Source organism: Mobula hypostoma, chromosome 1 (genome assembly GCF_963921235.1).
Source record: "Mobula hypostoma chromosome 1, sMobHyp1.1, whole genome shotgun sequence".
Classification (NCBI taxonomy): domain Eukaryota; kingdom Metazoa; phylum Chordata; class Chondrichthyes; order Myliobatiformes; family Myliobatidae; genus Mobula; species Mobula hypostoma.
This window is the reverse complement of record NC_086097.1, coordinates 86839141-86864074: the sequence shown is the minus strand read 5'-3', so window position 1 is coordinate 86864074 and position 24934 is coordinate 86839141. Positions and strand designations below refer to the sequence as shown.

Below are 24934 nucleotides of genomic sequence, written 5' to 3'. Positions count from 1 at the left end.
AATCCAATAACCATAAAAGAATCAATGACAAGCAACCAATGTGCAAAAGACATCAGACTGCAAATACAAAAGACAGAAAAAATAAATAAATAAACAAACAACATATATTGAGAACATGATATGAAGACTCCTTAAAAGTGAGTCTATAGCTGCAGGGAAGAGTTCAGTGATGGAGTAAGTGAAGTTATCTCCACTGGTTCAGGAGCCTGTTGGTGGTAATAACCATTCCTGAGCCTGGTAGTGTGAGTGCTGAGGCTCCTGTACCTTCTTCCTGATGGCAGCAGCAAAAGAGAACATGACCTGCGTGGTGGTGTCCCTGATGATGGATGCTGCTGTCCTGCAACAGCACCCCATGTGGATGTGCTCAATGAAAGGGAGGACTTTACCCATGATGGACTGGGCTGTGCACAGGATGATTGACACATAATTCAAATGAATTGAATTGAAGACCTATTAAGAACATTGCACATTCTATTCGGAAAAGAAAAGAATTTTTACCCATCACCGTGACATTTTTTTGAGAAAGAGAAAAGTTATAGATATTTTGATTTAACGGGGGGGGGGGGGTGTAAAACATAATTTGAGAATTACTTGCTTTATCAGAATGATCCTACAATTTAGAGGATTAGATTATGAGTGCAGGTTGCTTAAATTTGGTTGAATTCTCTGAGAATAGAAGATCAGTAATTAAAGACAGTTCATTGAGATAAATAAGTCCTATTGTTTAAGGAAACAAGAACAAGAAATAGAGCAACACACAAAATCCAGGAGGAACTCAGCAAGACGAGCAGCAACTAAGGGAACATAATCTTTAATAACTGAGTTAGACCATTTAAGGTGAAAATTGAAAGCAATTTTTCCATGAAAAGCAAACAGAAATCTGAAAATTTCCCCACAAAATTGCATGATTGTTAGAATAATTGAAGCTTTCAAGACTGAGGTCAATAGACCCCTAGGATAAAGCAAATTACAGGTCCACTAGGGTCTAAGTAAATGGCAAAGCAGACTTGAAAGCCAAATGGCCTGTTCTTATTCTGATTCGATATCAGTATTCAGAATGTACAACAAGTGAAAGAAGGAAGGGATAAGTTATCTAGAGTCAGAGTCTTAAAACAAAAGATAGACAAACTGAAGGGTTGATCTCCTAGGTGAACTTGATACAGCATGGCAATCAACATCATTATTTTACAATTTAATAATCATGAGGTAAACAAACTACTGCAACATTATGCAGTCAACACCTGTACAAATTATGCTGCAGTAGTGTAGTTGATTCAGATATAAAGCACCTTCACAATTTTACTTTATAATGAAGATTTAGTTTGAATCGTATTGCAGGTACTCCCGAAGTAACAGCATGTTTCCATTCCTGCGAACTAGTCATAATGTAGACAGTACGCAAGTTGGAAATTGGCCCTAACTGAGTTCCCAACCAGCAAAAAGTGCCTTTGGCACTACTGCAGCTGGCAAACACATCCCACTGGTTTCCCGATTTCTGATTCACACTACAGTGTGTACACAGGTCAAGTGCTTGTATACTGAGTAGCTCTTGTATATTGCAATTACTTTCTGAGAAGAAAATCTTTTGTATCCTACCTGGGTTTCTATCAAGCTGGGATGCCAACCTGGTATTTGAATGATCCACCCGCTTTGTACTGCAAAATAAATTGAAGTTTTAATGCTAAAGTCTGTAGAACACAAAACAATGTTGAAGCAGTCAACATGACTTATCAAATCTGTAACAGTAGTGTAAAGATGTAGGGTTCAGATCCACAACCCCTAAACTTCCTTCTTAAAAATAATCATAGATAGAGTAAGGCTAGAGGCTCTCTGAGAGGGAAGAGAAAATGACATGAAACACAGGAATCAGATTTATCCATGTGACCTCCAATACAGTAGCATCAACAGAAGTCTGGCATCAGAAAGGTGAAAGAGACAAAGGTGGCCTTGTGATACTAAGCTTCAAAACTAGTTCAAATTCACGAATTTTCTGTTTGCTGGTTGTAACACTTGTATGCATCATGAGAAACAAGGAATGATCTGTATGGCCTCATAGAAAACTGTCCTTGATTTGTCATCATCTCCCAAATTTGGAGACTTAGTACAGAGCAATATTGAAAAGACATATTATTCTGGTCAAAGAGAAAGTGTTCTTTTGATATAATAGCTGAGGCATAATAATACAGAGGTACTTCTGTTCCTATTATCAAAATCTAAGTAGGACAGGGAGGAGCTTGATGGGTAAAGGACTTTTTGGTGAAGCAGCAGTGAATGAAGAAGAATCGAGAAAGGGGCAGGGTTAAAGGAAGACAAAAAAATCAAGGGAAGAGATCGGGTAAAGTGACAATGTACTCTCACCCGTGAGCATTCAGTAATTAGTGACATTATAAACAAAGCACTTACTTGTAGTCTCTTTCCCAGAACTTGACTGGTCGTACATATGAAGTAATGAATATTGCACTTCCAAGAAATGGGTTTAAAGGAGTTGAGAATAAAGCTGACACTATCGCCTGAACAAATAACATAGCTGAATCTGAAGCAAAGTAATAGCTAAGGAGTGAAAAACATATTGTATGACCTGTGCAATTCCCAAAATAAAGACATAATATCAACCAGTGTCTCCTATCCATATCTATTTTCAGGGTGAATGAGAAAGCATATTTTGCCCAATTATCAGGAGTGTTTTAGATTTGCGTCCCTGTCTTATTGACAAGTGCATCAGGCATTTATTTCAATTGTTTTTGGCTCACTTCTGCTAAAACAGAAACAAAGAAATAATTAATGATCCTGACAACCAAAAAACAGATTATATGCATGCTTAAGGGAAACACTTAAAATAACCCAAGTTCACATGCTGGCTGTATTATTTGTTTGGAATCAAATCTGTGGCAGAATTTTTTACAATCACATCAGGTATGTTATGCATTCCAGCAGCTGGATCGCTTTGCTGCACAAATCATTTGCTTCTGGAATTCAGTTTTCAGGCAATCTGAAAGTAAACTTAATTAGCTGACTTCAGTAAATAGTCTTGGTGTGTTTCAATCCACATATGTCAATTCATAGAAACATAGAAAATAGGTGGAGTAGGCCATTCGGCCCTTTGAGCCTGCACCGCCACTCAGTATGATCATGGCTGATCATTCAACTCAGAACCCTGTACCTGCCTTCTCTCCATACCCGCTGATCCCTTTAGCCACCAGGGCCATATCTAACTCCCTCTTAAATATAGCCAATGAACTGGCCTCAACTGTTTCCTGTGGCAGAGAATTCCAGAGATTCATCACTCTCTGTGTGAAGAAGTTTTTCCTCATCTCCGTCCTAAAAGGCTTCCCCTTTATCCTTAGACTGTGACCCCTCGTTCTAGACTTCCCCAACATCGGGAACAATCTTCCTGCATCTAGCCTGTCCAATCCCTTTACGATTTTATACATTTCAATAAAATCCCCCCTCAATCTTCTGAATTCCAGCGAGTATAAGCCTAGTCGATCCAGTTTTTCATCATATGAAAGTCCTGCCATCCCAGGAATCAATCTGGTGAACCTTCTTTGTACTCCCTCTATGGCAAGAATATCTTTCCTCAGATTAGGGGACCAAAACTACACACAATACTCCAGGTGTGGTCTCACCAAGGCCTTGTACAACTGCAGTAGTACCTCCCTGCTCCTGTAATCGAATTCTCTTGCTATGAATGCCAGCATACCATTCGCCTTTTTCAACGCCTGCTGTACCTGCCTGCCCACTTTCAATGACTGGTGTATAATGACACCCAGGTCTCGTTGCACCTCCCCTTTTCCTAATCAGCCACCATTCAGATAATAATCTGTTTTCCTGTTTTTGCCACCAAAGTGGATAACCTCACATTTATCCACATTAAATTGCATCTGCCATGAATTTGCCCACGCACCTAACCTATCCAAGTCACCCTGCATCCTCTTAGCATCCTCCTCACAGCTAATACTGCCGCCCAGCTTCGTGTCATCCGCAAACTTGGAGATGTTGCATTTAATTCCCTCATCTAAGTCATTAATATATATTGTAAACAACTGGGGTCCCAGCACTGAGCCTTGCGGTACCCCACTAGTCACTGCCTGCCATTCTGAAAAGGTCCTGTTTATTCCCACTCTTCCCAAGTACATTGTGTGAATGTCAGAACCAAATAAGGTGGAAGAAAAACAGAATACAGCAGACACTAGAATAGACAAATATGTTCTTTTTTGTTTGGCCTGGGAACTAATTTAATTTTCTTATCACATTTAAACAGACATTCACTATTAGGGAACTGATAGAAGTAAATTTCCTTAAGTGCTCTTAACATTTATTGGATATTCACTGTGACTTAGTAGCAATTCAAGCTCAACATCATTTGAGTTATATTACTACAGGAGTTTTAATGCCATTCTGAGAATTAGGCTGGCCCAAGTACAAAGCAAATCCACAGTTCACAAAAGGGTCTGTAACATCCTGATATCAAAAGCAGAAATTGTTTTCTAAGCACAAGTAAAGGATACGAGGCACAGCGAAAGGCTGAGCAAAAGCATGAAATGCTGATCCCCATGTGATTTGCCAAGGTGCAATATATGTGTAGACAAATCTCAATTTGTAGAAAAGTTCCCATAACTAAAACAAAATTGAAAATATTAAACATATTTCAGCCTTTGATTTCAAATCACTCACCATCAAAATACTGTGTATTTGTTTCATATATAAATTGAGTACAATGTGTAAACCTGTGTTCCATACTAGAATGGTATCCAGTACTGTGCTGACAAATAAGTGTTTGCTGGTCACAGTGTTCTGGTGACATCATTTAGTGCAAATCATTTAGAATTGTGAAAGAATACATTTTTAATATGTTCCAAAATGTACCAGAATCATTGAGATACTGTATATCAGCGGTCCCCAACCACCGGGCCGTGAGGAAACGATATGAGTCAGCTGCACCTTTCCTCATTCCCTGTCATGCACTGTTGAACTTGAACATAGGGTTGCCAACTGTCCCGTATTGGTCGGGACATCCCGTATATTGGGCTAAATTGGTTTGTCCCATATGGGACCGCCCTTGTTCTGTATTTCCCCCGCTAAGGTAGAGCGTTCCTATGAAACCTTTCGTGCCGAAATGGCGTGAAGCGAAGAAGCAATTACCATTCATTTATATGGGAAAATTTTTTGAGCGTTCCCAGACCCAGAAAATTACCTACCAAATCATACCAAATAACACATAAAACCAAAAATAAATAATACTAACATATAGAAAAAGCAGGAATTATATGATAAATACACAGCCTATACAAAGTAGAAATAAGGTATGTACAGTATAGTCGGGAAGATGAAGGCAAAACCGATATGTGGGGAAAAAATCGGCACGTACGTGCATGCGCACACAGGTGCCCGCGCAAGGCTTCATGGTAGTCTTTCCTGGGGTAAAGTGTCCCGGGATTTGACTGCTACTTTTGTCCCTTATTGGGGAGTGAGAAAGTTGGCAATCCTAACTGTAAAAGACATGTTGAGGTGAGCTTAACCCTACTTGAACACCCCCCCCCCACCCCCACCGGTCGGCCGGTCCGCAAGAATATTGTCAATATTAAACTGGTCCGCAGTGCAAAAAAGGTTGGGAACCCCTGCTGTATATTATCCCCTATTATATCACACTACATCTGTAAATGTTGAGAAAACTTCTGATTCATATAAACAGATGATTCTAAATAATCTAGAAGGTATTGTTCCTTATAACACAAGTTATTATTAGCATAAAAGGCTGCAAATTCTATATAAAAATAATGCAGATCTTCTATGTATAGTAATATATATTTCAGTATTTTAAACAGGCAGTAATTTTCTCTATCACAGCTCATTAGCTAATAGAAGAGGCTTATATGACTTTATGATGCAACAAAACAGGATCAAGAGAAAAATTGTTAGGTCAAAGCCAACACCATTAACCCTACTAAAGTAGCAGAAACAAAATCTCTGAAATAAAAATGGAAAAAGTTGGAAATACTCATCAAGTTAGACCATATCTATTTCAGGTTTTATGATGAAGGGTCAAAGAGAAGGGTGGGAAGGAGATGAAGGAAACTGTTCAGCTGCAGTTGGAGTTATTTACTTCAGCTGAGGACAGTGCCCAGTTAATGCATATCTAAAACAACTTCTGATTCAAGTATTGGACTTTTTACATCCACAGTAATGGTGTTTTAAGGCTTGCTTCATAAGGTCAAAGAGAAGGGTGGGAAGGAGATGAAGGAAACTGTTCAGCTGCAGTTGGAGTTATTTACTTCAGCTGAGGACAGTGCCCAGTTAATGCATATCTAAAACAACTTCTGATTCAAGTATTGGACTTTTTACATCCACAGTAATGGTGTTTTAAGGCTTGCTTCATAAGGTCAAAGAGAAGGGTGGGAAGGAGATGAAGGAAACTGTTCAGCTGCAGTTGGAGTTATTTACTTCAGCTGAGGACAGTGCCCAGTTAATGCATATCTAAAACAACTTCTGATTCAAGTATTGGACTTTTTACATCCACAGTAATGGTGTTTTAAGGCTTGCTTCATAAAAGACCTTTTTGTTGCATGTCTTACCACTGATATGTACCAAATAGATAAAATTATTCCCTCTGTCCAAACTAAATTCACTGCTGTAAGCTATTTCATTACCAATATCCTTTCAACAGTATTAATTATTTTCAATGAACATACCTGAAATTGCAGATCAATTATTATGTCAATCTAATTCCTTCAGTATTACTTTGTTGTTGAAAATTTTAAAGAAGTGAAATGAATATTTGGAAAACCATCTTAAAATCCTTGCTGCTCTGTCCTGTTCTATTCTTCCTTAATCCAATACTTTTACATTTAAGTTACCCACTCCAATTTACACTTATTTAATCCGTGAATCTGATCTGCAGTATATACTTAGCTGTCCTCTTCACTGAGATTGCTTATGCAAAAGCAATCTTCTTTGCAGTTGCAAGAAATAGGTTATGAGCCCTTTACAATTACCTGGTTTTCTGCATTAATTACTCATAAAAAGTGATCTGATCTTCATCTGTCACAATAATAAACAAACACAATCTGCCTAAACTAATAACACCCAGACAATTGTACTTCTTCTCATCAATATTGAGTACACAATTTAAACAATGACAGTCTTGGTTCAAAAAAGTATGTGAACCTCTGGGGTAATGCCTTCTACAAAAGTTATTTGGAGTCAGGTGTTGCAATTAATGAGAAGCGATTAAAGATGTGGGTTGTAGAGGTGCCCTGCCCTATAAAAAAGACACACAAAGTCAGGTTACTCTTAGAGCCTGCCCTTCTCCAGAAAGATCTGTTTATGTGCATCATGCCTTGATCAAAACAACTTCAGAGGACCTTAGAAGAAGTATTGTAGAGGTACATGAAGCAGAAAAGGCTACAACATCATTTCTAAAGACCCGAGTGTTCATCAGTCCACAGTAAGATAAATTGTCTACAACTGGAGTAAATTCAGTACTGCTGCTTCTCTACCGAGGTGTGGGATCCCGTTGGAGATGATGGAAGTTGTGGAGAATTATGTGCTGGATGCGGAGGCAGGCAGGGTTGTTGATGGTGGAGCATCTCTTTCATTTCATGTATCCCTTCCTCCACTATCAACGCTGACCTCAATCAGATCTCTTCCATTTCATGTACGCCTACTTTTACCCCATCCTCCTGCCACCTACCAGGGATAGGATTCCTCTTGTCCTCACCTACCACCCCACCAGCCTCCACGTCCATCACACAATTCTCTGCAACTTCCACCACCTCCAACGGAATCCCACCACCAAGCACATCTTTCCCTCCCACCCCCCCACTGACTTTCTGCTTTCCGCAGGGATCGCTCCCTTGTCCATTCGTCCCTCCCCACTGATCTCCCTCCTGGCACATCCTCCCTCACTACCATTCAAGGCCACAAACAGTCCTTCCAGGTGAGGTGACACTTCACCTGTGAGTCTGTTGGTATCATATACTGTGTCCACTGCTCCCAGTGTGGCCTCCTGTATATTGGTGAGGCCCAACGTAGATTGGGAGACTGTTTCGCCAATCACCTATGCTCCATCCGCCAGAAGAAGTGGGATCTCCCAGTGGCCACCAATTTCAATTCCACTTCCCATTCCCATTCTGATATGTCAATCCATGGCCTCCACTACTGTCGTGATAAGGCCACACTCAAGTTGGAGGAACAACACCTTATATTTCGTCTGGGTCGCCTCCAACCTGATGGCATGAACATTGACTTTTCGAACTTCAAGTAGCAACCCCCGATCCCCTCCTTCACCATTTCCCATCCCTTTTTCCCCCTCTCCTCCTTGCCTGCCCATTGCTTCCCTCTGGTGCTCCTCCCCTTTTCTTTGTTTCCTGGCCTTCTGTTCCCTCTTATCGGACTCCCCCTTCTCCAGCCCTGCATCTCTTTCACCAACTTCCCAGCTCTTTACTTCATCCCTGCCCCATCCGGTTTCACCTATCAATTTGTGTTTCTCTCTCCCCTCCCCAACATTTTAAATTTACTCCTCAGCTTTTTTTCTTCAGTCCTGCCAAAGGGTCTCAGCCAGAAATGATGCTGCCTGGTCTGCTGAGTTCCTCCAGCATTTTGTGTGTGTTGCTTGGATTTCTAGCATCTGCAGATTTTCTCTTGTTTGTGATTAGTTTAAGCAGATTGTGTTTGTCTATTATTTTGACTTAGATGACAATCAGACCACATTTTATGAGTAATTAATGCAGAAAACCAGGTATCTGTAAGTGATTCACAAACTTTTTCTTGTAACTGTAAATAGTTCAGATACACGAGACACAGCAGATCATTACAAGTATCTCTTTTATCCTATTATCTATGATACAAGGAATACCAAAATAACTGAACTGTGTACCACCACCACCTCTCTGAATGCTGCTTTGTTTCAAGTCAATGCTTGAAAATTACTATTTTGTGTTACACTGAGCAATTATATTTTGTTCTCTTAATAACATACCTTACTGAATAATATAGACATGAAGAAGAGGTCCAGTAGCAGAGTTTCTGAAAAATCTTTGTAATCGAAGGTGAAGAATAGCACAGTGAAAGCAACAGTCACATATTGGTAAGTAGGACTACTGTATGAAGATCGAAGCAATTTCATCCCTGCGATGGTGATCATTAAAGCACCAAACCTTGAGGATAGAACAGAATTGATTCTTGAGAGTACCATACTTAACACAATTGTGTAATCATAATGCTACGCAAAACAAAACATTAATATGATTTCAAAATAAATGGAATACTTTGCGAATTCTATTCAAATACAGATTGTAATTTTTCTTTATATAACAATCAACAAATCAATATTTGAACGTTTTGCACATCTATGAACTAAATCCAATTTTCCAGTCACTCTTTGCTGCCAATTTGAAATTATTTATGTTAATCAGATCAAAGAATCTCATTCTAGAAGAAATACAAACATATTCCATTGCAGTTCCACACTGAAAGTGTTAAATTATTAAATGGCTGCAAATATTGGAAGCTGGAAATCTAGGCACAGTCAGATTTCACATCGAAGTTTACAGTATGAGCAAACCTATCACATACTGCATTACACTAAAAACCAGCCCATCAGTAACATCATGGAAGTAACTTATAATACACCAGAAACATTACAAAAATACTATGATTGCAGAATTATAGCTATTTGCTGGTCGCAGGAAAGCAGCATACTTCATCAAGGACCTCCACCATCCAGACCATGCTCTCTTCTCACTGCTCCCATCAGCAAGGTGGTAGGGGAGCCTCAGGACTACACCACCTGGTTCAGGAATAGTTATTACTCCTCAACCATCAGGGTCTTGAACCACAGGGGATAACTTCACTCAACTTCACTCGCCCCATCGCTGAACTGTACCCACTATCTATGGACTCACTTGCAAGGAATTTTCATCTCATGTTCTTGATATTTATTGTTTATTTATTATTATAATGATTTATTTTCTTTCTTTTTGCATTTTTATAGTTTGTTTCCTTCTGCACATTGGTTGTTTGTCCGTCTTGCTAGGTGCAGTCTTTCATTGATTCTATTTACTGTGAATGCCCACAAGAAAATATTTCTCAGGGTTGTATATGGTGACATATATGTACTTTGATAATAAATTTACTTTGAACTTTTGACCAAATAGCTATTTAATATCATTGAATAACCATGGGGTAATCAAGACAAACAGAGCGAAAACATTCCCCAATTGATAGAAGGAGATGTTACCAAAACATAATCAGCACAAATTTTCTGGCAGGAACCCTAACAGTCATTTCCATGAAGTTCCTGACTAAGGAGCTTTAAATAGAGTGAACTACTGGCTCTGCCAGAAGTAATATACAACACAAAACTGTAAAGTAATAAAATCAGTGATGTAGAGAATGATAAAGAGAAACACCTTACTCTGCGTCCAGTTTCTTTGGACTAGCTATTGTCTTTGCACTGCTGCTCAGCTCATTAAGGACAATCAATGGGTAAATGACATTCTTTTCCACAAAAAGCAGCCATACATACATCTTTTCAAACCACATAACATGAGCAGCATCTGCAAGAAGAAAACAGTTAAGTGGCTTTCTGAAGAATGTGCAGCTAAACAAAAAATCACTTGAGCATAGACGAGACCAAAGCAGTCACTCTGTAGATGCTTTATAATATATCTAAAGCACACATAACATTAATAATCAGGAGTATTTCTACTGGCAATGATTGGACTATCACTGAACATTACGACCACAACGTTTTACCAATATGCAGCATACATTTTTGAGTTCATGACAGAAATGCAGCATACAGTGCCTATAAAAAGTATTCACCTTCCTTGTTAGTTTTCATGTTTTATTGCTTTACAGCATTGAATCACAGTGGATTTACTTTGGCTTTTTTGACACTGATCAACAGAAAAGACTCTTTTGTGTCAAAGGTAAAACAAATTTCTACAAATTAGTCTAAATTTATTACAGTTATTAAACCCCAAATAATTGATTGCATAATTACTCACTCCCTTCAAATCAGTATTTAGTAGATACACCTTTGGCAGCAATTACATCCATGAGTCTGTGTGAATAGATCTCTATCAGATTTGCACACCTGGACACTGCAACTTTTCTCCATTCTTCGTTATAAAACTGCTCAAGCTCTGTCAGATTACTTAGGGATCATTTCAGGTCCAACCACAAATTCTCAATTGGATTGAGGTCTGGACTTTGAATTGGCCACTCCAGGACATTAACTTTATTGTTTTAAGCCATTCTTATGTAGCTTTGGCTTTATGCTTGGGGTCATTGTCTTGCTGGAAAACAAATCTTTTCCCAAGTTGCAGTTCTCATGCAGATTGCAGCAAGCTTTCCTCCAGGATTTCCCTGTATTTTGCTGCATTCATTGTACCCTCTACCTTCACAAGCCTTCTAGGCCCTGCTGCAGTGAAGCATCCCCAAAGCATGATACAGCCACCACAATGCTCCACAGTAGGGATGGTGTGGTTTTTGATTAGGTGTGGTGTTGGGCCTATGCCAAACATACCGTTTAGTCCGATGGCCAAGAAGCTGAATTTTGGTTTCATCAGATCATAGGACCTTCTTCCAACTGACTTCAGAGTCTCCCACATGCCTTCTGGCAAACTCTAGCCAAGACTTCATGTGAATTTTTTTTTTCCCCAACAGTGACTTTCTCTTTGCCACTCTCCCATAAAGTTGTGACTGGTGAAGCACCCGGGCAACAGTTGTTGCATGTGCAGGCTCTCCCATCTCACCCACTGAAGCTTGCATCTCCTCCATAAGGCCTTTTGGTGGACTCCCTCACTAATCCCCTTCTTGCATGGTCACTCAGTTTTTGAGGACTGCCTGCTCTAGGTAGACTTACAGCTGCGCCATATTCATTTCTTGATGATTGATTTAACTGTACTCCAAGGGTACAGCTGACTTGGGAATTTTCTTGTATCCATCTGCTACTTGTGCTTTTCAAGAACCTTTTTGCAGAATGCTTGGAGTGTTCTTTTGTCTTCATGTTGTAGTTTTTGCCAGGATACTGACTCACCAGCAGTTGGATCTTCTAGATACAGGTGTATTTTTACTACAATCAATTGAAACACCTTGACTGCACACCAATTGATCCCAATTTAACTAAATGTGACTTCTAAAACCAATTGGCTACACCAGTGATGATTTGTTGTGTCATATTAAAAGGGGTGAATACTCAAGCAATCAATTATTTTGTGTTTTATATTTATACTTAATTTAGATCATTTTGTAGAGATCGGTTTTCACTTTGACATGAAAGAGTCTTCTTCTGTTAGTCAGTGTCAAAAAAAAAGTCAACTTAAATCCACTGTGATTCAATGTTGTAAAACAATAAAACATGAAAACTTCTGGGGGGGGGGTGAATATTTTTTATAGGCACTGTGGATACAAGCCCTTAGGCCCAATGAGTCCACGCCGACTAAAGTGCCCACTCAACTAGTCCCAAATTCCTGCGTTTGAACTATAATTGTCCAAGCCATGTCTCTCCATGTATCTATCCAAATGCTTTTTAAATAATACTACTTAATTACTTGATAATTAATATATAATGATTAATGGATTTTTAATACATTGAATATTCTGAAACAAGATGAAGACAGGACAAGCAGTTAGAAATGTTTTCTTAATATTACTTTTGCAGTGGATTTTGTATGCTGCTTCACACAATATATAATGTTGCCACTTTAGTCTCTTAAAGAACACTATTATTTCAAACTTCACCTCCCTAAAAATGGTACTAGTCACAACACTAGATTTCACTATCTTAGTAAATGCTGTATTGACTTTAATCCCAGGTAACTTTTGACAATATCTAGTTAAATTTATGAATGGTTCATCCCACCCTTTTTTTTAAAAAAACAGTCACAATTCATTGTTGCTTTTACTTTTCATAGCTTTTATAGGAATACCTACTTCTCACTTCAAACTGATAGTACTCCTTTGTTTTCAGCAATGGATGAGAGAAACAATGCCAAGGGAGCTGCTTCCTGAGCTGGGGTAGTAGGTAATGGGTTAGAAGTCCCACTGTACCTACCAGGGTATATAGCACATAGCTAAGGACAGGCTGGAAGACAAGAAAAATATGCAATAAATAAACTTCCTGCAACATAGTCAAGCTTGATAGTTCATTATATGAAACATTAAGGTAGGTTAACAACCTAATATTAGTGTAAGTTTAATGGTATTACTAGTAGGTTTATTCGACACAGTGTTACGAGAATACACATAAAATTAAGATGTTTGCTGGCCTGGGCTAGCATCAGTGGCATCAGCAGTTGGTCTGCCACCTGCCCTCAGGGGAAGGAGAGATAAGGAACAATGGAGCAGCGTCTGGAGATGTGTAATGAAGGGATGTGGGAGAGAGAGCTGTCTGGAGCGGCTCCCCCCTTTGAACCCTGAACTGTTTGAAGTGATGGACAGGCGATACCCCAGCAGGGGGATAAAAAGGGACAGGTTCGCTAAGAGAGGACACACACGCCACCCGAGGTAACGAGACCCTGGAAGCGGTGCGCCTCTCACGAGTGGATGAGAAGTACCAGACAACGACAAGGGTGGAAAGGTACGATCAGCGGGAACCCGGTGTGTGTCCGCCCTTGCCTGGGTGCCGGGTTCACTGCAGAGGATCGACCGCATCTGGAGGAGGGGTCACAGTCGGTGACCTCAGGTGACATCACCAAGGACCTGCCCAAAAGTTGCTCGTGAGCAATCTCGCTGGTCTGTGAGTGAAGCTGTGCTGAATGATGAGTTGTTCCTATTCTATGTCTCTCTTCCCCCACCTTGTCCATCGCCATGGCAACGATTACTGTGCACTACTAACTGGACTGAACTTTGAGTCATTTTGAAATTGGTCATTTACCCCTAGACAACGATAGAGCTTGACTGATGCTGTTATCTTACTTCTGTGCACATGTGTGTTTATCATCACTGAACTGTTGCATTTATTATCCTTTCGATTACTGTGTTGCTTGTTTCTTTAATAAAACTTTCTTAGTTCTAGTACTCCAGACTCCAACTGAGTGATCCATTTCTGCTGGTTTGGCAACCCAGTTACGGGGTACGTAACAACAGCCATTGCATTTTTGGTACACAGAACCAAAAGGGGTTCGTATTTTGCAGGAACAAACACTAGAACTTGTAGAGAACCTTGGCAGGTCAGATAACACTCGCAAGAAAAACAGAGCTAACATTTCAGGTCATTGACCCTCATCAGAACCAGAAGAAACAAGTATTCTGTTATGATGAGAAAAGAAAACAAAACAAAGGGCAGAGTTGAAAAAGGGTGGAACATGATTTAATTTAATTTTTTTCCAGACCTAATGAAAGAACATTGATTTTGAAACAAATTTTCTTTTTCTACAGACCTTGCTTGAGTTTCCATCACTTAGTTTTTTTCCCTGAAAAGTTTATAGGTTTTCATAAAATATAGGAATTCATAGGAATTTATAGGAATTCATAAAAATGTTTAATAACTTAAACATTCATAACAAATATTTTTAGTATTAGTTAATATTCAATTGGCATTCTCCTGCTATCTTAATTTAATAGAGACACACAAAAATTAAGAACAATTTATAACTTGAAGCAATGATACTCCACAGATTAAATTGTCCAATCTCTGGGTCTGTACTGGCTGGAATTTAGAAGGATGAGGGGGGATCTCATTGAAGCCTTTCGAATGTTGAAAGGCCTAGCCATGGTAGATGTAGAAAGGATGTTTCCCATGGTGGGGGAGTCTAGGACAAGACGACACAGCCTCAGGATAGAGGAGCATCTATTTAAAACAGAGCTGCAGCGTATTTTTTTTTGCCAGAGGGTGGTGAACTTGTGGAGTTTATTACTACAGGTAGCCGTGAAGGCCAGATCATTGGGTGTATTTAAGGCAGAGCTTGATAGGTTCTTGATTGGATGTAGCATCAAACGTTACTGGGAGAAGATCAGGGAGTGGGGCTGGGGAAAGGAAAAAAAAAGGATCAACCATGACTGAGTGGCGGAGCAGACTCAATGGGCCAAATGGCCTAATTCTGCTCCAATGTCTTATGGTCTTATTAACAAAGACAGTGGACAGAATGTAGATAATTGGCAACAAATGTGAATATCGTCAAATCTTGGAAGAAAAGCATGCTGAACAAAATACCATTTATGTGAAGCATTTGGCAAAGCAGTATTAATTACCCAGCAAATTCTGAAAATTTAGAGTTTGTGACACATCCATAGACCCTGACTTGTTTGTTAACAATGCGCACTTGGTTAAGAATTACAATTGCTATATTGTTATTTCAAAACTTAAATAATTTTTATTAAATTTGTTTCATACCCAAATATGAAGTACTCTGCAATTCCATTGTACTTTATAGATTACTGCAGTATTGTTTTTTTAAAAATATACATTCTAGTGTATTTTCCTAAATATTAAATTTTGAGGTAAACTCTGCATCTGTTGAGTAACTAAATGCTTTTGTATTATATAGCAAATTCTCTGATTTCAGTTTTAATCCTGACCTTCAATCCATCAGATCTCAATTTTTTTTTTCTCAAGTGACTAATTAGAGCACAACAGGAATAAATTAATGCCTCATAAGCATAGAATTCTCATGAGCAGAATAGAGACCATTCCACAGAACATTTTTCTCCTGATTCTTTGCTAATAGGATTCTAGCAATCCTAGTCATTTGTATTGACCACTGGCCACACTGGATTCTGGTTCTGCAAATAGAAAAGTGAAATATTTTACCTGTAGGGCAATGAAGACAGTGCTGACGTGGATTGCAAAATATAGCACAGCAATGACTGCACAAACTATTAGATCTGACTGTAAACGTTCATTCTAAAGGAAACAAAAATAAATGTAGGTTTATTGGATTAACACCTGACAGGGCAAGTTGTCTTATAAGAAAAGGTTGGACAGGCTAGGTTTCTAACCACTGGAGTCTAGGAAAGCGAGAGGACACTTTAAAAACATAAAGCATCTTGAGAGATGTTGATAGGATGGATGTGGAAAGGTTACTTTCCCTAGTTTGAGAATCCAAAATTGGGGATCAATATTTAAAACACACGAGGTGATTTGTTTTTTTCTTTCTGAATATTATACATCTTTGGAAAAGATGATTGAAGCACAGTCTGAATATTATTAAGACAGTGGCAGATACTTGATAAACAATGACGTGAATGTTTACCATGATTCACGGAAATGCAGAGACAAGGTTATTAAATAGCAAAGTGAGTTCTGGAGGCCAAAGGGCCTACTTGTACCTCATACGCAAGTACATACGGTATATTCCCTATTCTGCTATTATCAAGCTACACTTGTTCATTGACTTGTGTAGGACAGTAGCACCAGGTGATCATAAAATTAAAATACCACTCTGAGGACTACATCTTTTCCAAATAACTAATTCAGTATGATTTAAACCAAGTGAAGTGATCCCATGACCCAGCGGCAAAATTCTCAATTCCACTGCATAGTTTCTTGCTTTGTGGCTGCCCATAAGCAGACAAGTTTTAAGGTGTTTAATCTATACACTTTGGATAATAAATGTTCTTTTAATCTTGAATAAATAGTGGTGGATAATTAAGAACTTACAGGGAAAAGATGCCCATAAAAACGTAGGGTGGTAGCCCAATGTAACATGAAGTTCCCCACCTCTCTATTTGAAAATGGAGATGTTGTTGCTATAGGCATAATAACTAATGGAAAACTATACTTGTCAAACTGTATTCTACTAAAAGTCAGTCACTTCAACTGGACACCTTCTGGGTCAGGGCTTGTGACAGGAACAACCTACAAAGGCCAGTAATGACACAGATGAAATTCAGGTTGCCCGCCCCACCGCCCGCACCCCGTGGAAGCAGACTAAAAAACTAGCAATTACGAAGTGTGATATCATCTTAAGGTCTCCAAGCTCAAACTTCATTGTTACAAATCATTAAACAGAATTAAATCACTGAATATTTTGAGGCCACTCATGAGCAGAATATCATGGAACTAGGCAGACTGTTGAATTAAAACAAATAGTGTACTATACTGATGCCCTTCAGAAGGGAACACATTACCAGAAACTAGATGGGCCTTCGTGGAGGGATATCAAATAGAATCTTTACATCTCACAAAGAAAGACAAATATTTGAAAATCATTTACAAAGTGGCACGTGCACATAATAAAGGAAAATAAAAATCATTACTTACAACGGACTGCTTCAGCTTTTCTGGTAGGGGATCTTTTACATCTGCCAGAGGGTCTTCAGGATTCTTTTCATCAGTATTTGGAAAAATATTTGACCTCACTAAAGATCTACAATTTCAAAACAAACATAACGGTAAAAGAGTATTTCCTGACATCACAGTATAGGTTATTTCTCATGTCACAGTATATCTTTGATATTAATTCCATCTGTGGGGTCATCCATCACTCATTTCTCAAAGCCTCTACTGCAATTTCTCCCCTCTGTGCTTTTCCTTCAGTCTAAAATTGCAAATGGTTTCATTGCAAGAGTTTGGATGGCAAAGTCTGCTCTACAAATTAATGATATGTTGTAACCACACCTCAGCTGGGACTTCCAGATAGAATAGTATAGTATCCATAAACTCTTAGACAATCAGAACTGAGGAGTAGAAAACTTATATAGCTATCTATCAGTTTTAGCTGTCTTGATTTCAGATAATTGGGGGGGGGGTGATATGGGAGGCAGGGTTTCAGGGTCAGCACAACATTGTGGGCTGAAGGGCCTGTACTGTGCTGTACTATTCTGTTCTAATAATTGGCCAGTTTTCATCTGGAAGTCAGGAGAAAACGAGGGCATGACTTTCTCACAGAAACAAATGAAGGAAGAAAGGTGGAGAACAAAAGACACAAATTAACAAGAAATTAGATTTAAAAAACATTTCTCACAATCTCAGTGTGTCCCAAAATGATTCACAGCTAATTTAGTGCTTGTGTAGTCATTGTTGCAATGTAATGTAGGAAACATTGTGAATTGAGCAATACAAAATTCCACAAGCTGTATAAACATCCAGATAATCTGTTTCAGTGTTTTCAGAGCAAAGATAATTGTTTGCCTGAACGATGAAAGGGCTTCCTTGTGGGAACATTATTTACTATTCCAAGCTAGCAGATGAGACCACAATTCAATGTTACATCTCAGACGTACCAATTTCCATCACACAGCATTCTTCTGTTCTGCACTGAAATGTTACTTTTACATAAATTATTTGTTGTCCACACTATGATTGTATAAACTAAGCATTTTAAATGTAAACAGTCATTCACGATGTGTGCTTCTTTTTCTTTTGTACTTGCATTTATTTTATTATAAATAACGTTTGCGTTTGAAAGAAAAAGGTTAGTCATTCACAGAGCAGTTATGGATGAAAATCACTAGCGTCAAGAACTCTTATATTTTTTTTGTTTCTCAGAGTATTGAAATAGATTATAATACAGATAAAGGCCAAGATATGCAAGTGATTTTTTTCCCCAAACCGTCAATTAACAGTTTAAAATAACGCACACAATGCAAGCATTTTACTGCTTTAAACCGTTTAGCCTTTACATCCAACCACCCAATTCTGAAGATTACATAATTTCCATTTCATTTGTTCTATTGAGACAACTGTATCATCGATGCACTTTTTAAATGGAAGTAAAGAAAATTTCCATTTATCTGGCAAGTGAAAGACTTTGATGGTGTAAGCAAAATTTCCATAGTATTGTTTATTACCCACTTTACCCCCAAACCTTGTTAATTCTCTTTATTTAACATATTAGAGTACCATTACATATTTTTCTAGGAAACCTGTTACGTTTAAAGGGAACTAAGAAGACGGTAAGTTAGAAGTGAGTTCACAGATATTGTGCAGTGAACCAGGTGCGGAGCCATTGAGATTTCTGAACAGTTGGATCATGGATTATCAGAGTTTCAATGTATACAATTCTGGAAAAAAAAGGTGTTTCTCTGGTCAATAAACAATTCAGCTTTGAAACGAGTAAAAGATTAGTAAAGTTAATAACTTTGAAGACCAGGGAGGCTGCTGTAAATCTGCATAGATCCGCAGACCACTTCACCAACATTGATTGGTACTGATGAAGGATCATGGCCCTAAACATTTACCCTCAATAGATGCTGCCTGCCTTGCTAAATTCCTCCAACGTTTTGTGTGGTGCTCAAGACTTCCAGCATCTGCAAACTCTTGTATTTATCACCAATATTTGAATCTGCTGTTTCCTCCAAAGCAATGGAACTCCAAAAAACTCCCTTGTCATACTCCTATAGTACACCACAGAAACAGGCCCTTTGGCCCAAATGATCTGTGTCGAACAAAATGCCCATCTAAGCTAGCCCCATTTGTCTGCATTTGGCTCACATTGCTCTATAACCTTTCCTATTCAAGTTCTTGTAGAAGTGTCATTTAAAAGTCGTTAATGTATGTACAAACGTAGTTTAAGAGCATCCTCTGACAGCTCAATTAAATACATTTATGACCCTCTGTAGCAAAGTTGCACTTTTATGAGCTTTACTTATTTCACTTTCCATAGGTTGTCTGGCTTGCTATTCCCAGCATTTTTTATTAAATTATTCATGTTGTTATTAATATAATTCTTTATACTAGGAATTATTCTAACAATTGAGCCAGAAAACATTCTAGTACTAGTTCTCCATCTCCATTCTAATTCTAATAACGTGCTTCCTGGATTAAAGGGCATATGCTATGAGGAGAGGTTGAGCAAACTTTTTCTCTGGAGCAGTGGAGGCTTGAAGGGAGAGCTGATTTTAGTTTATAAATTTATGAAAGGCACAGAGTCCAGTTGAAATGTCTAACACTAGAGAGCACGCATTTAAGGTGAGAGGGGGGAAGTTCAAAAGAAATGCAATGTCAAAGTTAGTAATGAAAGCAAACACTATGGAGGGATTTAAGAGGCTCTTATGTAGTTGAATGTGCAGAGAAAGGAAAGATATGGAAATTGTGTAGGTAGAAAGGATTAGTTTAGTTAGGTGCTTAATTACTACTTTAATTCGTTTGGCAAAACATCGTGGGCTAAAGGGCATGTCCCTGTACTGCACTATGTTCCATTTCTGTGCTGTTCTCCTAACCAAGTCAGGTACCTTTCCCAACATTCGGCATTCAAAACTAAGTGCTAGTCTCAATACAATCCAACAGAGGCTCTGAGCGCCGAACCTCTGCACAACATCCTCACTTTTAACTTTCTCATTTGCCCTATCGTGAACTCTTAAGCAGACCAAGTGAAATAAGGAAAATGATGTCCTTTTGCAATGTCCTAGCGCTAAAAATTAATAACTTACCTACTAATATTTGCAATTTGGATAAAAATAAAGACCAAGACCAAGTGCTTATTCCCTGGGAAAACATTGTTACATCTTGCCAATCAGAGATAAAACTCATTAACTCTCCTTTCTAGCCTCTCAAATAGCAATTCACTCATGTCAGAAAATCATCTTGAATTACATGCCATTTTAGTTTTGCTATTAATCCCATGCATAGAACCCTTATCTAATCCTTATAGGAAACTTGCACTGATATCCCTGTAATTCAGCATGCTAGAAGTATCCTAAAACTTGAATGAACAAACTTTATTTTGCCTACAAAGCAATTTAGAAGGTGAAATAATTTTCTTGCTCTCCATTAATTTCTAAGAAACTATGATCATAAGAAAGTGATGTTTCAGGAAATTTCATTGAGCAAAGCAATAATTTTGGGGTGAAATCTAACTATATATAACGTATAAAGTACTTAAAAAGCAATGGATCATAGCAGCCATGATTGGCATTACTCAGATCTATTTAGAATTAAAATTATTTTATTCTTTCTTGGACTTATCTTTACAGAACTGTGAAACTGGACAAATGGTTTTATTGCATAATCTTACCACACGTGCATCACGACATAAAACATACACAGTTGCAGTACCTTCCCACTCCCGTTGGTGGCCCAATTACAGTGCAGCACCTTGAGAAATATTAATACTATTCATATTCCTGCAAAGTCCACATTCTAAGTCTGTGTTGTTCAGCAAAGGATGCTTAAAAACAACAAACTACGTACTCAATGTAGTACTCTGCCCTTTTCCAGCTAAAAAAGATTAAAAATTTGTTTAATATTTATTTAAAGATACAGTGATAGTTAAGGGATTAGTCTTATGCCCAATGTTTTATGCCAGCTGAACACCCAATGTGGTACTGTCAGGTGGACTTCATTTTGATTTATCTAATGGAGGAGTTCTGATTATGCATGCAAAAAAGCAACATAGATGCATGTTTGGAGGGAGGGAGAATAAAGCAGATGAAGTGCAGTAAAAACAGTGATAAGCCACTTTATGAAATGCATTGCATTTAATGTTCATAGCTATGTAAAGCAAGTTATTGCAGGTTTAAGATTGTATATCTCTGGCACAAAACCAAAGTGCATATCATTTAATTAAATATTATCATAGTTCCTCAAAGCAATTTTAAAAACCTCATTTAAGATCAATTTCTCTGTCTATATTTTACTTTTAATTTCATCAGAAAACTATCTACCTCAACTATGTTCATCGATTTATTTCCCACTGGGGTCTTCATGATCTTCATAAGCAAAACTGCATACCATTGGGATTGTGCTCTCATTTCCTATGTCCAGAACCTTTATGTAGGAAGCATATAAAGTTGGCTGAAAAGACTCTATGGAATACTACTGACAATTAAGTCAAAATGAAATTTCACTACTCTTTCAGGGTACAGTAACTACAACTGAGATCTGAAAATATTAATATGCTGAAACACCTTCTTATAGAGCTTGGTGGATATCTGAGTTCTCCACGTCAGAGGGTTGCAAAAGGCACACCATTGGAGATATTTGAAACAAATCAAGGAATTTGGGGCCATGGAAGGCTTGAAACCTGGGCTGGACTAACTGATCACATCAAAAGACCCAAAAGGCTTGAAGGGCCGGGTAGCCTGTTTCTGATTCTATTTTCTTATGTTCAGATTTCAGTGATATAGAACTTACCTTCAGCATTTAAGTCTCTCAAGCAGTTTAGAGAATACCTAATTATCTGTGGTACAATTATCTGCCTCCTTCTACTACCCATTATGCTTCCCCCTATTTCTTCTTCACCTTTCCTGCCTATCCCCTCTCTGCTTCCCTTCCCCCACCCCTTCTCCTTCCCACCCTCCCCCACCTTCTTTATAGGGCCCCTGCCCCCTCCCTCTTCAGTCCTGATGAAGGGTCTCAGCCCGAAACGTTGACTGTTCATTTCCACGGATGCTGCCCGACCTGCTGAGTTCCTCCAGTGTGTTGTGCGTGTTACCTAATTATCTGTGCTTTTAATCTTCAATTACCATTATTGTGTCAGTTTTAAGCTTGATGTTATTTCTGTTGATGATTTGTCCTTGAAAAAGTCTGTTTTGCAACCCTCCCTGATCAGGGTTATCTAGCCTCAAGGGAATCTTAAGCAAACTGGCCACCCAGTTATTTTTGGTGGTTCTGCACAAGATCTGCTGTAAACCCACAAGAACAGAGTGCAATTAATTCAGGGAGCAGTTATGAGGAGATCTACTGGCAACAACTGGATAATAGCCTTCCTCTAGATAAGACCACAAGACATAAGAACAGAATCAGGCCATTTGCCCATCAAGTCTATTCCACCACTCCATCATGGCTAATTTATTATCACTCTCAAACCCATTATCCTGGCTTCTCTCCATAATCTTTGATGCTCAATCTAATCAAGAAGCTATCAACCGTTGCTTTAAATATACCCAATGACTTGGCCTCCAGAGCTGTCAGCAACAATGAATTCCAGAGATTCACCACCAGCTGGCTAAAAAATTTCCTCCACATCTCTGTTCCAAATGGACATCCCTCTATTCTGAGGCAGTACCCTTAGGTCCTCGACTCCCCTAATATAAGAAAAACCCTCTTCACATCCACTCTATCTAGCCTTTCAATTTAATTCCCAGAATCATTCTCACAAACCTCCTCTGGACCCTTTCCAATGCACCAGCACATCTTTTCTTAGATAAGGGGCCCAAAACTGTTCACAATTCTCGAAGTGTGGTCTGACTAATGCCTTATAAAGCTTCAGTTTACATACTTGCTTTGACATTCTAGTCCTCTCGAAGTAAATGTTAACATTGCTTTGCCTTCCTTACCACCACCTCAACCTGCAAGTTAACCTTTAGGGAAAGAAAAAGATGGCACCAGCAAACATCGCTACTTAGGGTGACATCCTCAAGACAGGTCAAGAAGCAACTCCCTGACTGTACCTCTTCCTAGAGGTGCTGCCTGGCCTGCTGCATTCACCAGCAACTTTGATGTGTGTTACTCCCTCCTTTTACGTCTTTTTGTTTCACACGTGGTTCTGATACCGTGATACTGATGGAGCCTGTTACCTACATTCTGGCCATGTGTTTCTAGGTCAATTGGGTAACCTGGTGCTTTGCTGTCTCTGAGAGTGTACAGCATGGAGGCCAGGAAGCCTGAAGACGGGGCACAAACCCATGATTGACTCCATCTCTCGCAATTAAAGCACCAAGGAGGATTGAAATCACACCCACCTACAGCACAATACAGGCCCTTCGGCCCACAAAGCTGTGCCGAACATATCCTCACCTTAGAAATTACCTAGGGTTACCCATAGCCCTCTATTTTTCTGAGTTCCATGTACCTGTCCAGGAGTCTCTTAAAAGACCTTATCGTATCCGCCTCCACCACTGTCACCACAGCCCATTCCACGCACTCATCACTCTCTGCATAAAAAAAAAATTACCCCTGATATCTCCTCTGTACCTACCTCCAAGCACCTTAAAATGTGCCCTCTTGTGCTAGCCATTTCAGCCCTGGGAAAAAGCCTCTGACTATCCACACGATCAATGCCTCTCATCATCGTATACACCTCTAGCAGGTCACCTCTCATCCTCCATCACTCCAAGGAAAAAAGGCCCAGTTCACTCAAACCATTCTCATAAGGCATGCTCCCCAATCCACCCAACATCTTTGTAAATCTCCTCTGCACCCTTCCTATGGTTTCCACATCCTTCCTATAGTGAGGTGACCAGAACAGAGCACAGTACTCCAAATGGGGTCTGACCATTACCTCTCGGCTCCTAAACTCAATCCCACGACTGATGAAGGCCAATGCACCGTATGCTTTCTTAACCACAGAGTCAACCTGCATAGCAGTTTTGAGTGTCTGATGGACTCGGACCCCAAGATCCCGCTGATCCTCCACACTGCCAAGAGTCTTACCATTAATACTATATTCTGCCATCATATTTGACCTACCAAAATGAACCACCTCATACTTATCTGGGTTGAACTCCATCTGCCACTTCTCAGCCCAGTTTAGCATCCTATCAATGTCCCGTTGTAACCTCTGACAGCCCTCTACACTATCCACAACACCCCCAACCTTTGTGTCATCAGCAAATTTACTAACCCATCCCTCCACTTCCTCATCCAGATCATTTATAAAAATCAGGAAGAGTAGGGGTCCCAGAACAGAGCCCTGAGGCACACCATTGGTCACCGACCTCCACGCAGAAAATGAAAAACATGATGGAATCAATGGAAGACCACACCCAACAGGATAGCCAAACAACCAGTGCACAAAAGACAACAAACGGTACAAATACAAAAGAAAGAAATGATAATAAATAAATAAGCAATGAATATAGAGAACACAAAATTAAGATTACTTGAAAGTGAGTCCATAGATTGTAGGAACAGTTCAGTGATGGGGTGAGTAAAGCTGAGTGAAGTTATTCAAGAGCCGAGAGTAATAACTATTCTTGAACCTGGGTCTGGGTTTTGAGGCCCTGTACTTTCTTGCTGATGGCAGCAGCGAGAAGTGGGCATGACCTGGGTGGTGGGGATCCTTCAACAGTGTTCCATGTGGATGTCTTCAACGGTGGCAGCCTC

At 39.2% G+C, this 24934-nt stretch overlaps 1 protein-coding gene across 6 annotated transcripts in view; it reads right to left on the bottom strand.

The window, feature by feature from the left end:
• Positions 1-24934, bottom strand: part of pcnx1 (pecanex 1) — a 264326-nt gene that overhangs the window by 42400 nt on the left and 196992 nt on the right. For all 6 annotated transcript variants that reach the window (XM_063052231.1, XM_063052251.1, XM_063052241.1 and 3 more), the window contains 8 exons: positions 17210-17315; positions 15758-15850; positions 12940-13090; positions 10415-10556; positions 8978-9155; positions 4509-4617; positions 2404-2533; positions 1597-1655 (listed from right to left, as the gene is read on the bottom strand). In XM_063052231.1, coding sequence (XP_062908301.1) covers positions 1597-1655; positions 2404-2533; positions 4509-4617; positions 8978-9155; positions 10415-10556; positions 12940-13090; positions 15758-15850; positions 17210-17315 — 968 coding nt within the window. The remainder of the gene's footprint in view (positions 1-1596; positions 1656-2403; positions 2534-4508; positions 4618-8977; positions 9156-10414; positions 10557-12939; positions 13091-15757; positions 15851-17209; positions 17316-24934) is intronic.